A 16,347-nucleotide genomic window follows, 5' to 3' on the forward strand; every position below is an offset into this window, starting at 1 on the left:
TCTCGAATCTGATTGGCTGATTGCCGTGAGATATTCCACCAGGATCATCACGGGAACTGACCGTTGAACCGCTTCACTGACTGTTTGTATCACTCCGCCACTAAACTAACTCGGACTATGCTGTCCTCACAACTGCGTTACTCTGAAGAAGTTAGATTGCTAGCAAACAAACACACAAAGCAGTTTATCCTTTCCAGAATGTTTACTTCTGTGATGCTTTCTCTTTTTTTTGTAAAACTGGCATACAATAAACAAGATATGAAATTACTAACTGCACATTAATTCGTTTGGTATAGCCGACATATAAACGCGTGCACTGCGATCTGCACATGGGTGTACATGTGATGCGATGGGACTTTCTTTCATTATCATTATATCGATCACAGTTTAACTTCCAAGAATCAATATTACGTTAACACATAATATGAACGCTTATGGAAAGTAAATAAACTTACAGGCATATCTTTCTCCAAGGCAAAGATTATTCGCGTTGTGAACCGAAACAAGGCTACTGATGTACGATGAATGAGATCTAAATCTCAACACTGCGCAAACTTCAATACTGGAAAATGGCCACTAGGTGGCGACCATACACCATGATTATTGGAACACACTTAACGTTGTCAGTGTTGGCGGTGTCTCTAGCAATTTATTAACAGCGCTCTGCACTCATTGTTTATCTTGTTATCTCCTTCAGCAAAGAAGTGAAAACATGACGACATCTTTGTCCTGTGAGAGCCTCCATAGTGCTTCGAAAGGGAGGGGTGGAGTGAGCCGTTGGTTGCAATTCGCAACCTCACCACTAGATGCTGCTAAAAGCTCCACATTGCTCCTTTAAACAACAGACCTAAAAACAAATAAATTAAGTATCTGTTCTAAAAAAACACACGTGTAGCCAAGAAACAAAGACGGAAACACTGAATGTGAGTGTACATGCAGTAAAAGACAGAGTTAGTAAGCAATAGTCCATTTCTGTCAATACAGTAGAGCCTCCAAAGAATTACACACTGGACCTTAAAAAAAATTACTATGTATGGAGTGTAAAATATCTCACACTACCACCACTATTGTATCCTCATAAAGATAAGATGGCCTTTATGTGGTCTATAAATGCCATCAGCAGGTCATGAAGCTGTCAATGGTTTGAGTGTCAGGTGAGTCAGAGGTTGTTTTTGACTCTTTTGAGTGTGTGCATTCATGCACAGAAAGCTAATGGATTTCTGTGGGCTCACAACAAAGTCTGCGCACCTTCACCATCCAGTGGAAGCGACTGCAATGACAGCCAACATCGCCAAGTATTAGTAAAACTCCTTTGAAGTGATGTCTGTAAAATATTTTTAAAAGGGTTACAGAACAGCAGTATGGCACCCAAAAGAGCTCTTTGAAAAACTGCCTGTTCGGCTGAACAGAAGCACTGTGAAATTCAAATGAGACCTTTGATTCAAATGTAGCTAATGACACACAACATGGGACATCAAGGCGGGGGTGTACTAAACCACGGGATGCTTGATTTACAAATATCAACAGGACCTTCTTTTCAGAACACATTCACAAGTAACAGACCATCAAGTGGGAACTGTGTATTAGGGCTCTTACCTCCACACGTCTTTCCATCATATGTTGGACAGAGCCAGTCATGGCATTCGCAGCGCGGTCCATAGAACGTTCCGGGTTCAGTAACCTGGCATATGCAAATCCCACATTCACACTCGCCTCTCCCACTACAGATCAACCCATCGGAGGTCCGACAGCGCCTCAGTGATGATTCGGTGGAGATCTTACACTCTCCACCCACCTGCCTGCAAAACACAGAGTGTTCAGTCAACCCCTGACCTTTGCCTTCCACATCAAACCTCTGTTCGCTGCCTGCAGGTGAACATATGCCAGATGGTGGGTGGGTGGGTGGTGGTTTGCAATCTTCCCTTTTACCAGTAATTAAAACCAGACTGCCTTTCTTATTGTGGAAAATCTTTTATTTTTGAAGATGGACGTTTTTAACAGAGTCAACAATAATTTACTGGATTTCCTGTCTTTGTGTCTTACCTGAGCCTACAAACTAAAATGTGAGCTAAAGAACAAACCCTGGCAGGAATATAAATGCAATAATTGATGTCATGTGGAAATAGTTACTTTAGTGCAAATGGAGCCGTCACGGCTCAGCCGTGACTCATAAGATATGATTCTGAACAGATCTTAAAACAGCAGAAGCTCATGACTAGAGGAAGATTTTGTTCATTCAATGAAAGAGAATCTGAGTTTGGAAAAAGCAGAATAAAACTAAAAGACCTAATGAAAATACGAAATATAATAGAATTAAATTATTAATTATATTACAAAATATAAATCTTCTTTTTTTAATACAATTTATTCTTTACAGTGGTGGCAAACATAGGTTAAGCAGCAGCACATGTTGGTAAGGAATCTATAGAAAATGGTGTCCAACTCACCAAGAACAAGAATTTCATAACAAACCTACTCAAAACAGACGTCAGACAGTATTTCACTGTTTATTATTTTCACACCCAAGTTCCCATGTGAAAAATGTTTCATTTGGTAGCTTTCTTACATTCCACTTCTGCTTTTCTTCTCTGCAGTTGGACATTCTCACATTACAGGATAATAAAAATAACCATTTTTTAAAGCAAACCGTGTTCAAGGGCTTGATATGGTTGTACTTACATGGAACAAGTTTGTCAGCCACAAAAGCACATTCACTTTCTGTTTCCAATTTGTAAGACAACTTTTGTGCAATGCAGTCAGAGCATATACAATAAACATGCTTTGTCACACATATGTAATTGCATTAGGGTAAATGTGCACGTGCTAGGATTAAACCACTAAAGTCATTTACAAAATGTCTTTCATTTGCAAAAATTACAGTCAAGCAATCGTGGAGTATTGTCAAAACCAAGGGAAGTGATTAAAAGGGTTTATTAAGCACATATGTTGTGAAAACCAGTACACTGAAGTTAAACGTGGCTCTAGAGGCACAAAGTAAAACAAAAAAAAATATTGTTGGCACATTTTTGGAGCTGTAAAAGCATGCAAAAAATAAAGAAAACAAAATAGCTCAAGACATAAACCTACAAGCACTCTGTAATTCTTAACCTCAAACTACACAACACAAACTTTCCTATGTAAAAACCCAGTCTGTCAGCAAAACTTGGTTGCACAGAGGAAATATAGAACTGAACAAAAAAACATTGTATAACTTACCTCAGTGACTGCAGTAAAGTTCCTTCAACGCGGGAGAGCAATATCAAAAGCACAGAAAGTAAGACGGAGTTCACCAAAGTCTCTGCATGCATGTTTAGATCCCCACCAGAAACCTTAAGTGAAGCGACTTCAGGAATTTCCACTTTTCCAGGCAGAGGAAGAACGGGCTGTCCAAATCCAGTTCAAACTCTTGAGAGGCCAACTTAGCTCTCCATATGAATGCATTTCATTAGGTTTGACTCTCAAAGGCAGAAGTCCGGGTAAGAGATAAAATGCCAGGAAAGAAATTTTTGGTCACCATAATTAAAAACAGTTGTTCCTTTTAATATCTCTGCACTGCTTTCCTCTCATAAAAGGCTGTCTTTGGTTGCTTGTGTGTCTTTAATTGCAGAAAAAAGTTTTTGCTGTAACAAATATTACATAGATGTATGTAATAATAAAATTTATAAATTTAAAAATTTATATTAATAAAATTTAAAAAATATATTTTTAAATTGACTTAAACCAGTAAATGCTATAGTGTAGTAAAGAAATTCATACACTAAATTACAGATTACATAAATAAAGGTATTCAGGATCAAGTGATCAAAATAGCTAATTACTACCTGGAAGTCTCTGCGTTGTGTACACTTAGAAAATGGCTTTCTGAACTGTTCTTTGTTATGCGATTCAGTTGTTCACCCTTCAAAATTGCAACACTGGATTTATAATGGTAAAAAAACAACGAAAAAGAACAGATTTTATGTACCTTCAGTTATTAGCTTTTCACTTAGATAAATGTTTTAGGCTAACGTTACCAGAATAAAGTTGCAGCTGTCAAGCTAAATATGTAATTGTTGAAAAAGAGATGATCACTCGAACTCGAAAAGTGTGATCTTGGCTGTGTTGACGTACTTTTTACATAGGTTTTGTTGGTCTTTGTTCTGTTTTCATTATTTGTATGAATTGTTTAATTCATGTGATATATTTTATTTTGAAGGCTAATTCACAAATCCAACAAAGACAAATGTATTATCAAAAATAGAAAAATACTCCAAGGCACTCGTGTGGTACAGTTAAAAAGCATTTACCAGACAGGGCTACATGGTTTAAAAATGTGAAAGAGTAAATCTACGCGTCTCGGCTTACACAGCCTTCTTCAGGACACACAACAAGTGCACGTTACTTTACTTAAAGCCACAATATAGAATACAATATTTTGTTGTGAAATATCCAAAAATCACTTGCACAGTGTGATATATTTCATGCAGTTGTGTACTTACATTATCCCAAATGTTCCCAAGAATGTGCAAATCCATAGAAATTCCTATTTAAAATAATGGCCTGTCCCTTGTCTCCCTTGTATTTGTCGCATATCAGTGACTTAATATCCGGTGCTCCACACTACCCTCAGTTCCCGGTTGTAGAAACTACGGCAACACGCAAATGCGGAAGTGGTTATACAGCATCTGGGACGCAGCATCTGTTGTTCTGTTATTATGGATCACGATTACTCTTTGGCGAGTAAAGGAAACCCAAAAAAGTGTAAACGTAGGCCAAATGAGGCAAGCAAGGCTTATGGACAAACAAAGAAATAAAACAAGGATTAATATCGGCGTGGCGTTTTCTAAATGGAGAGAGCTTCGCGACCAACTTGGACTCGACACAGACTCCGCTCTTGCATGTGTTTTAATAGACAAATAAGCACATGTTTTTATTGTACTCGAAATACTCATGCACAGATTATTTGAATAGTTATGAATGCAGTTACCCTAAGAGATACAGTATATGTCGCACAAAAATATGTAGCCAATAACGTTACTTGTAAATGCTGTGGGTTCGTTCAAATTTACTTTTTAAACGACGACTGTATGACTGATTTAAACACGTAAAACTGTGTAGCATTTAATGGACAAAGTCCAATATCAGTCGCGGGTTAACGTAGCATTACATTCCACGTTTCTTGCAAATTCATTACGATGACATAAAATAAAATTAATTCATTACCTCGTCTGTGGACATGATGGGCGATCTCCATACGCCTCTGGATGGTGAAAACGACATGTCCCATGATTCCACTCTCCTAGCTTCGCCTTTTGTTGTTGTTTCGAAAGTGCGACATCTAGCGGTCCAAATATTCCATATTGTGGCTTTAAGCAGTAATCACAGACAGCGGGTACTTCGTAGGAGTGGCGAAAGCTCTTAAACACAACAGGAAAAAATAAACCATACTCATATAATCTGTATACAAAAACCATAACATAAATTATAAATCATTATGATGAGAAAGAGAGAAAAAAAAATACAAAAACGGTAAAAAATTTCCTCATTAACTCCCGAAAGACAAATGTCTTGTTTATGTAAAATCTCTTCTTCCTTGTTTTTATTTTATTGTGTAGGCCTATTGTTTCTGTTACCTGGCTGTCCTTTGTGTGCTTGCAAAGTTCGCTGTAGGTGCTGTAGATTGTTCTTGAAAAGTTACGCGTGGAAGTGCGTCTCATGTAATTTTAGCTGTATGCCAGGTGCTCTCGGGCGCCCCCTTTTCGAGAAACTCCGTTTTAAATGTAACAGACAAAATACTGTAAAAGTTAATTTTGTAAACGGGAGTATTGTATTAGCCTCCTCTATTTACAATATTTCCACTTTCATTTAATAAAGATGTATAGTTCGTTCAACACACGTTGACCTTTTATATAAGACATGTTGTGTTGTCACAATACAGTAGGCCTATTAAACAGATCTTATAAGCATCACAAAAGCTTCATGAAACAGCAAAAATGTAAAAGGTACTGGCAAGAATATCAAAATATTGTTTTGGCTGTTCAACACATGACTTTATGAAAATACCTGATCTTTCTAAAAATTATGATATTGAAAGTTTAGTTTGAATTTTTAGTTCGCATTTGTTCAATTCAAATTCAAATTTCAAACCACTTTCAATCACAACTGGGACTTAAGTTATCCAGGTCATGACAACAATTTTTCCTATTTATGATGCTGAGAATAATTATTCATATTGTAAATATTATTAGTTTTTGTTCTTTGTCGTTTTTGTTAAATGTAATTTATATTTAGCCGTTTGTTTTAAAGCAGTCTCGTTTCTATTAGTATTTAGGTTAAAGTTGCTGCCTATTTAAGACCATTTAACAATTAAAAAATAAATCAAATTCAGTTTTCAATTCAATTATATTTCATCTGAATTGAGCTAGAAAATGACAAAGCTGTAAATAAAAATCCTGAGTGTGTACATGCTCAGGCCTGCAGCATTTCATCTCGTGCGTTCTGCTGTAGTGGGTCACGCGCGTCCGGTGAGCGTCTGTCGCGCGGCTGTTGTGACTGAAGCTCTAGCACAATACAACGAGTCATGGACTATACACTGCACTAAAGACGATACTTCAACAACCAGTAAGTCAAACGAGCTTTTATTTTGTCGCGTGGACGCGTAAATTCGGATACAGTGTCAGATAAAACAAGTATTTCGTTTTAATCGGCTTGTTTGCATGTTACCAGGAAGTGTATACACCGACTGCGTAGCTAAAGGCCCTTGTTTAAAAATACAGCGGTTTCATAGATTTCAAAAGCTTTAGAATACGTTTGTGTCAGAATTAGACAATATTATAAGCTGTGTGATGTTCGACATGGTGTATATTTTATGTATCGCGTGTGTTTTTGCCTAAAAGGACATTCAGTGAGAGGTATAGCGGCATAGCAGCAGCAGTCTGCTCTCCTCTGTTGCCATGGTAACACTGGAGCAGCAGGGGGAATCTCCCGTATCAGGCCTGATGTCATTGCGTTCTAAGTGTGCCACATAGCCTTAAGTAAATTGACATACAGTGATGTTATGTTTTGCACATTATGCTTTAACATTTAATAAATCTTTGAAGATTGCATGCTGCTGTGGCTTGTGGTGGTGGCGGCGGCGGCATGTAAAATTGGCAGACTTGTGCAGAATAGTTGGATGCTTAAATGCATGATCCTAATAGTCTTATTTCAATTAATTCAAGATTAATACAAAGCGATTTTGATTTTTAAGATTTTATAAACATACACAAGAACATCAGTAAAAGCATAAAAACAGAAAGAGAAAGAGAGAGAGAGAGAGAGAGAGAGAGAGAGAGAGAGAGAGAGAGAGAGAGAGTGTCAGATGGACAGACAGACAAAGTATTTGTTGAGAAAGTTGGTAGCAACTTTGCTGTTCTGCTCAATATTCAAACATGGCCACAGATTTATTGTTGTTGGCATTTGTGATGAACTGCATAACTATCTGAGCTTAACTTATTTAGCTGAGGGGGTGGTTGCTTATTTATTTGCATTTATTTATTGTTCATTCTTGTTTTCTGGATTTTCTCTTGATCCAGTAATTGAAAATAAAAATGTGATTTAGGAACGGATATGTAGCTTGGTGAATATCTGCAGTGTTTGAACGTCACAGTGTTATTGTAATTATTCTGTAGCACATTTTACATACAAAAGCCTCTAATCTAATCTAAAATGCAAAGCTCTTATGTAACAAATGAGTCTAAAAGCAAACTCACAACACCGCTGGATCTCTACAGCCACCATTAAAATGTTTAGTGATTGCATCCTGCCTTTAGGCAAATAGTCCTTTCTGAAGAAGTGAAACTAATTGTAGTCTTCTGCAACTTACTCCCACATTACTGCACTTACACCCTATAATTTTGTTTTCACTTGTCTTCAAATCTCTATCTATCAACATATGCTAACTGTAGCAATTACTTTGCAAATTGCCTGTGACTATGTAGAAACTGTTCAGAGCAGGCCACTATGTTCTTTACTTTATAGATTCAGCATTGTAGTAGTTTTGAACTTGTAACAGAGTGACAGCACACACTTTTGTGTTCTTCCAAAATAACCTACAAGTGACCTTGGCATTAATGTACTGTATTTTCTGTTAAAGCAGATATAGAAATGCTGACAAATGAGAAAAATGCTCTTTATCAAGTTATATGATATATCAACGTGAGGTCCACCCTTACAGTTCATCTAAGAGGATTAGATGCTGTTTTTAAATTGATATTAATGGTGTGATGTAGCATTCATTGAATAGACTCATTTATACTGTAAGTAATGGTCCATCAATAGAATGAAAGACTTATGATGTTATTGCAGGAAAGGCCTCAACCCCTCATATTAACTGTCTTTCATACGGAGTTCCACCACTCTCTATGCCAGGAATGAATGCACCAATGAGGAGCCTGACCGTGAGTAACCTGGTCCCACGATCCCATCCGTCCACTCCTCCGCCACTCAGTGTTGCATATATCCTTGTCTGATGTGGTGGACATTATTTGTCGATATAATTGTACCCATTTGATACATCATATACCATGTTGACTAACTGTTGTGTGTTATTTACAGGGTATGCCTGATCGCATGTTATGTGCAGTGCTGGAGCAATTTCAGCTTTACTTTTCCCGTTGGTATGTGCGCTTTGTTTCAGTGAGTGTGTGATATTCATGTTTTAGTATTGTCCTTCATAAGAAAGGCCCTATAGTATGCGGTCTCAGTATTGGTTGCCTGTCGTTTGTCTTACTGTGAAGATCCACTGTGATCTTTGCATAAGGTAGGTCTGTTTTTCTGTGTGAAGTCAACAGTCTTTGTTTTATGTACATCATGTGCTTGATACAATGGCTGTGCAACACTACGATACATACTGTCTGGTACCATACAGATCTGTGTTCCCATGTTGAAGCCAAAATCTGTTTGCATGCCACTGTAGTTATATCTGCATTAGATGTTTCCCATCTGCTGTTTAGGCCTACTGTTTGCTATTTTTCACAACAAAAGTACAATCTTAACTTTTGACATTATATCGCCATCTCCGCTTGAAGCATAAATTCGCAGGTCACTTCACATACTTTTCTATAAGAAAATATAAATTAGAAGTCATTGACGTCAAATTGAGATTTCCTGCATAATCATGCCCGACAGCTCAACCTAAAACTCATTGTTATCTTACTAATAATACATTAGGTCCTTCTGTGCAGTTTTACAACAGTGCCAGCTTATTTTATTTTTATATTGTTTTTTTATAAAAACAAAACTAATGGCTATACAAACAGTTTTTCAGCTTTGTTCGATGTGTTGTTTAAGTTAGCATGTGTGGTCGATCTGCTTTTGTCTTTCAGATCCACTCTCTCTATAGCACAGCCAGCCCAAGCATGCTCAAGAGAAAGCAGAGCTCGCGGGTTGAGGCCCAGCCTATGACCGACTTTGGGCCAGATGAAACACTGACAGACAGTGCTGACATCCTTTGGATCAACAAACCAGTATGTGAACAAATCTTTGAAACTTCACCATGTGGCTGCAATAATGTGTGGCCTATAGCTGTCCGAAGTGAGATACTTCATCATGTATAAGCTTCATCATAAACTATTCCTTTAAGCGTCAGATGTGTTTTGATCAGCTGTGATTGTGCATTTTACAAAATTGACTTCAGTTAGGACCGAATGCAAAAGTAAGCCAGGGCTCTAGACTCATTTTTCCCACTGGTCGCATTTGTCTGACTCACATTCTCAGTTAGTCGCACCAACTTACAATTTGGTGGCACTCTTTTTTATAGTAATCATAATGACCCTGCATAATGACCAGGATCGTTCTGTTAATTTGTCACAAATAGTCGGCTATAGACCACTTCATATTTGCGCTTTAACACTTGCGTTTTATTATCTATGCACTGCTCGCTTGTAGGGAGGGGCGAATCGAACCTGATTGGTTAACAGGCATGGTTTTTCCTGGGTCAAAAATGGTCTTCTGTGGGGGGTGACGACCATGGTCATCCACAGTTAAAAGTACCCTACTCGTGAACTGCAAGCCCACTAAATCCAAAATAAATGCAAAGAAACATTGTATTTGTTAAAACAAATTAAATTAAATTTGCTAGCTCAAAACTCAAAGGCAACTCAGAACTAAATGATTATATATGTATGTACTTTACTACACATTGTCATAAATAAACTTTAAATACTAAGTCTTACTAATCTTACAGTCTTGTTAAATGGTCTAAGCACACTTGTGTTCTGATGTGTTGTGTTTGACATATGAGTTGTTTCAACAAAATAAATCAGTTCAAATGAGTCATTAGTTTGCGAATCGGACATTAGCGGACACTGACGCGCTTGTTTGTTATTCACTTCTGTTAAGACATCGCAAAAGATAGAAGCTAACTCGGAAAACACTTCACTGGATAGGATTTTTCTTTTATAACAGCTGCATGTGCGCAACACTTGTAAGGGAAGAAAAGGCAACATGTTTTTGAGCACATAATGTATATCCATGTGACACATGGATTCTGAGTTCCGACCTTGCTTTTGATTAACGTGTGAGGGAGAGAGACAGTTCAGAAAACGATGTGTTCGACTTCATTAAGCGCTGCGCAGAACGATCGGAATATGACATCAATGTTCCGTGAGAGTGTTTTAAAAGCATATGGAGCAGTCTGTACCGCGATGCTTTTATGCCGATCGGTCTTCGCAACACCGAATCAAATCAAACACACACTTTAGTTTGGAGACAGAGGGAGTGCACGAGCTCTCTGCTCGCTCTTTCCTGCACTTATCACAAGCTCGTCATTCACAGCTTATAAATCACATTAAATGTTCAAATAAATCGTTGGTGGGGAAAAATAATGTTTTACGCACTAGCACCAATGCAACCCTGTGAAATTTTACCTCGCACGTTACAAAAAAATGATCGCATTTTGGTCGCAGTATAGAGCCCTGTAAGCTATACGGTTGTGCCTTAATGATCCATTGTTTCAAAATATCTGATTGATGATGTGCTCTTTCTCCTTAGTGGGTTCATTCTCTCCTGCGGGCCTGTGCCATAATCAGTGTCATTTCGGTGTGTATGAATACACCCAAGACCTTCGAGCACTACCCGCCTCTACAGTATGTCACCTTTACCCTGGACACTCTGCTGATGTTCCTCTACACTGCAGAGATGATCGCCAAAATGCATATCAGGGGAATCATCAAGGTAACAACACACATCAGGGTTGTCATGATTTACAATAGAAATAGAATGAGAAAAAATAGACTGTGTCCTTTGGAAGAGAATAAACGGGCAAGTGGGTTTTGCGAGCCCTTTAATCACTTATAAATAATGTGTGGACAGTTTAATTGGTGAATCAAGGATAACAAGCACAGAGAGACATTGAATAGTGAATCATTCGCTTCCTGAACCAGCAAAGAGATGCATATTGAAAATAAAGACTTTTCATGTCTTTATCTGTCCTCTGGCGTGAAAAGCAGTCGGGTTTAAGATAATGTAATTAATTTGTTCTTTTAGCCCTGAGATCATTTAAGGACAGGGTGATTAACCTTGCAGCAATTATATGCTAAGTTAACAGATGCATTTTAATTTTATTGGAGAAGAGAGACTCACAGCAGTATCAGTGACCTCTGTTCACTTAATTAGCCCCACATATTTGTTTTGTAATTTTGTCTTTTAAGTGCTTGTTATGATCTGTGAATGTTTTTTTTCTTTATTTTCGTTATCATTGTTTGCAGGCATATTTTGGATCATTAAGTACATTCTGAAAACTGAATTATGAACAGTTGCTAAATGCATGAATGTAAGCATTGAATTAATGTAAAACTTAATTTGCTCTTGTAAATTAGGGCATTTATTTATATCTCCCTTGAAAAACTAATGCAGCAGTATAAACAGTGTTCAGAATTCAGTCACTGCCAGTTGCCTTGTCACACAATCTACCCATTTAATAAATTGTGCTTGTGGCGTACTGATCCAGTGTGAGATCTGTTTTAGCACAGTAGCTCATCAAAGGTTCTAAGCTCCTAGGGAATTCTGGGCTGATGTCTCGGGAGGACAAGTGCTTTAGCCACTGAAATATCTGACACCATCAAAGAAAGGCCAATGGAGCGTGAAGGCAGTCTGCGGTTAAGAAAACAAATTTGAGCATGTCATATCTGCGATGTAACTTTCTATGCCCCAGCTGCGTAAAGGTGCATATGAATGACTTTTGAACAGATTATTTACAGTCAAGTGTCCATTGTATGATCTACCACCAGTAGTTTTATTACTTATATTTATATATCGTCGCTGTTCTTCCGAAACCTCGGATGTCTAGATTCGCTGTTTTTCAGAAAATAGAAAAGACACTGTACTTGATAAATATTGTTTAATACTTTTTATGGGATAGATATTTGCAAAACCCGGTGACAAACATAGAGGGTGAATAATAATAATGATCTATGCCAAATAATACAAATCACAAAATATGAAGATACTGGGTTAGAAGGACAGCAACTCTATGTTTTTTTTGTGCCGAGACGCTTTGTTTTGTTTTGTTTTGTTCACCTTGTTTTGCTGGCCTTGTTGTTCCAGTAGCTCAGTTTTTTTTACTGATTTTTATATTTATTAAAATCTCTACAAATAGAAATAATAATAGCAATATTTTTATTTGAACAGAAATTGCAACAACATTATTTTATTTTAACAGACATTTTCTGGGTTTTTAATTTTTTTCAAATGGCTGGAAATGATATACTCTAGTTACATTATAGATTCACTGTTCAGCTGCGAACACACTTACTGGAAAATGATGGCATACAAACATTCCTGATTAGTAAATGTAAGATTTAGCAGTGACAGCACAGCATTGGTCAGGTAGGGCACATGACAGTTCCATCAACTAGGCTGAAACTCTCTTGCACTGGTCCCAGGTCAGTGGGCTGTTTTTGTTGTTGAGACCTGCATGTTAACTAAACAGTGTCTTGCAAGATAAGTATTCTGACATGCTCACGCTTGAATTTTACTATAGCTGCGGTGTTAACAGCTGCCTCAGTCTTTTAATAGACCTGTAGACCACCTGCCACTAACCTGTTGACTTTCATTAAAGTCTGTGTCTTATCACCTGCTTCTCTTTTCAGGGAGAGAACTCCTATGTTAAAGACCGCTGGTGCATGTTTGATGGCTTAATGGTGGTCTTTCTCTGGGTCTCCCTTGTGCTTCAGGTATCGACTTTTTATCCTCAATGTAATTTTCCAAAGTTGATTTCAAATGAAGCATTCTGGATTCTCTTCTAATTGTCCCACTGAATGTTCCAAGGTGTTTGAAATAGCAGAGATTGTGGACCAAATGTCACCCTGGGGGATGTTACGCATACCCAGGGCCCTCATAATGATCCGAGCCTTCCGAATTTACTTCCGATTTGAGCTGCCGCGCACTCGGATAACCAACATTCTCAAGTAAGCTAAAGTGTCGAGCCAGTGAGTGAAATGCAAGAATTGTCAGCTTCTTTTCATGTCAGCCACTTAAAAATCACTTCCTTTCAGGCGATCAGGGGAGCAGATCTGGAGCGTGTCCATATTTTTGCTGTTCTTTCTTCTCTTGTATGGAATCCTGGGCGTTCAGATGTTTGGCACCTTTAATCATCACTGCGTTATCAATGGTACAAAGAAAGGGTATGGGATTTTAATCACCACAGTTCAAAAGCAAAACAATCATTATTAACGTCATTATTTAACGTAATGACAAAAAAGTTCAATCTTGTGTATATCTGATTCCGTATTCCATTTGTGTGGCCTGTTTTTTTTCTCAAACTTGAGGTTTATTATTCCTAAAATGAATCAGGGGATTAGACATTATGCTGCAGTTTTCAACGGCATCAGCATGAGATCAGAAGTGCTTGTCTGTTTCTCTGCAGCTCCCACACACATCTGTTCTCTGAAATGCAAGTCCCATCAGCAGCTGTAAATGCTATTAATAACAGTTTGCCATTTTTAGTATGACCCTCAACACCCCTACACAAATAACCAATAATACGTTTTAGTAACAATTTTTCTAAAATCCTAATTTCACATGGAGGCACTTTATAAGACAATAGCAATTCATGTCTTAAAATGAACAGGAAATCTTGCCGGAACACTTCATTCCCAACTTGAGGGCATGACAAAAGCCGAATTGAGCACAATCTTAATGCGGTTTGTGTATGGAGGTGGTTCTCTTTTAAAACCCAGGCTTATTTAATATTCATTCGCAGATGAGAGGCACGTCAGAGCAGACTATAAAACAAAGAGCCATAACCATCCGCAACAGAGGAGTGTGCCGAACGCTAATCATAATAATTAACGTTTCCTGTGTTGCTTGGGCGTTTTGCAAACGCTCGCTTCTTTTCAGCAGCCTGGACTCCTTCTGTCAAACTGCGTGACTAAAACAAACTCTTATCACCCTGACCCTGCACTTACATGAAGCATATTTTCATTCATTTGCTGTTAAAAGGGATCAGGCACAGATTAAAAAAAATATTGTCCTCTGCATAACACTTGTATTGGGTGTTGTTCGTGCTTTATAAAGAAATCTATTTTAGAAAAATTCACTGTTGATTATCAACCATGTGTGCAGCAATATTACAGTATTTTTATCTGTCAGTCTGTTTACTGTTTGCTATATGTCTCCAACCTTTCGACCAGATTTGTGATATTTTATGAACCATACACGATTTTATCTCCATTTAGCATTAGCATTATTGATGATCAGCATGTAAACATTTTTGACCCTGTGAAAACCCAGGCTCTAAGACTCATAATCTGATTAATTATTATCAAAGATTAATTTCAAGCATTAATTTCACTAAGATTTCAATCTTTAAAATGGCATTAAATTATTATTATATATATTACATTATTATTATATTAAAATATTGTTGTTATATTTTAACAAAATATTCTGTAGGATGATTTTATGTAGAAAACAGTAAAAATACTTTTTTGGGGGGTTTTCACAAGCAGGGTCACATTTTGTAATGAAAAACGTTCTAATTTGGAAATTATTTAAAGATAGAAGTAGTTCTGGTATGAATGGCATGGAAAGGCTAATTTAGCAAGTGAATTGTTTTCTATTTATGATGAGAGCATTTTAATTGTTACATTACATTTGTTGTTTGTTTGTTGTCAGTAGTTTTTATTTGCAAATATTAATTATCAGACTATTAAGAGGGCATCCCCCTAGCCACAGTATGTACAATACATACAATATATACATGCATACTGTGGATATCAAAATATAAAATAAGATATCTTTAGCTTTTATCTCTAGCTTTCCTGTGGTTTTTCAGTGGTTAGAGCATGGCGCTAGCAACGCCAAGGTCATGGGTTCGATCCCAGGGGATTGCACATAGTCAGAAACAAATTTTTAGTACAATGCAATGTAAGTTGCTTTGGATAAAAGCGTCTGCCAAATGCAAACAAATGTAAATATATTATGTATACAGTATATTTCTAAGTGGGCTAAATTGATTAAATATTAATTTATTTAAAAAAAAACATATTGTCCGGACCTCTGTTTGGAAGAAAATATAAAGACCGGACCTCTTGGAACTTTAATTGAATACCCCTGCTGTAGGCTATATATCATATCAGGACAGGTGATTAGTATGTGATACAGTCTCTGCAGTTTTACTGGTATTTTTATTTGAGGTAGTAATAATCAAAGACATGTTTAGTTGGAAATAAAATGGATCATTTTAGATGACATTGATATCATGAAGCGTGCAGTTTCTTTAAAGCCATGAATTCTTTGGTTGGTTATTTATGGCATTAGAGCTATTTTGATTCACCACTGTGCCTCTGATTGGGCTTTGTGATACTGCAATCATTGATCCCAACTCATTTCACAGACCCTAATAAACAATTTGAAAGAATGTCTGGCAAGCCGATTTAAAAACATTAATGTCCATTAGAGACATCAAGTGCCTCCTGAAGTAACACACCTGTGGGCCAAACGAAAACTGTGTGTGTGTGTGTGTTAAAATGAATAGATTATTTTCATTTAAAAAACACTAAGGTTACATTCAAACTGCAAAAATATAGCGGCCTGTCCAGAATATAGCATATGAATTTATTCGTACAGTTATTGTAAAGAGAGACAATTGCATGAGAAATGATAGTGTTTTTTTCTTAATCAGAACTTTGTGTCTTTCTAACGTAAAATTATAAACTTCCTCAAAATAAGATATATTCACTTAAAGCACAGGTGCATATGATATTAATATTTTCCTGTTTTAAGCAAAAATTTTACAAAATATTGTATTTGCACAAAAAACGTTTTGGTGTGGTAAATAGAATATAATTCAAGATCCTAATTCGGTTTCATAGAACTCCTGTTTAT

General features: G+C 37.1%; 2 protein-coding genes across 5 annotated transcripts in view; one reads left to right on the forward strand and one right to left on the reverse strand.

The window, feature by feature from the left end:
* Positions 1-3,440, reverse strand: part of itgbl1 (integrin, beta-like 1) — a 44,344-nt gene extending 40,904 nt beyond the window's left edge. Inside the window, exons 1-2 of the mRNA XM_057336630.1 lie at positions 3,217-3,440; positions 1,597-1,799 (exon numbers count right to left, since the gene is read on the reverse strand). Coding sequence (XP_057192613.1) covers positions 1,597-1,799; positions 3,217-3,308 — 295 coding nt within the window. The 5' untranslated portion in view covers positions 3,309-3,440. The remainder of the gene's footprint in view (positions 1-1,596; positions 1,800-3,216) is intronic.
* A 3,051-nt stretch (positions 3,441-6,491) lies between these two features.
* The window catches only part of nalcn (sodium leak channel, non-selective), a 79,307-nt gene continuing 69,451 nt past the window's right edge, over positions 6,492-16,347 (forward strand). Inside the window, exons 1-8 of one of the 4 annotated variants that reach the window (XM_057335751.1) lie at positions 6,562-6,600; positions 8,326-8,417; positions 8,575-8,636; positions 9,345-9,485; positions 11,011-11,193; positions 13,110-13,193; positions 13,288-13,427; positions 13,515-13,643. In XM_057335751.1, the coding sequence (XP_057191734.1) occupies positions 8,595-8,636; positions 9,345-9,485; positions 11,011-11,193; positions 13,110-13,193; positions 13,288-13,427; positions 13,515-13,643 (719 nt within the window). In that variant the 5' untranslated portion in view covers positions 6,562-6,600; positions 8,326-8,417; positions 8,575-8,594. Of the gene's footprint in view, positions 6,601-8,325; positions 8,418-8,574; positions 8,637-9,344; positions 9,486-11,010; positions 11,194-13,109; positions 13,194-13,287; positions 13,428-13,514; positions 13,644-16,347 lie in introns of all 4 variants that reach the window. The other 3 variants (XM_057335749.1, XM_057335750.1, XM_057335752.1) reach the window with 3 other exon arrangements.

The sequence above is a fragment of the Triplophysa rosa genome, linkage group LG6 (genome assembly GCF_024868665.1).
Source record: "Triplophysa rosa linkage group LG6, Trosa_1v2, whole genome shotgun sequence".
NCBI lineage: Eukaryota > Metazoa > Chordata > Actinopteri > Cypriniformes > Nemacheilidae > Triplophysa > Triplophysa rosa.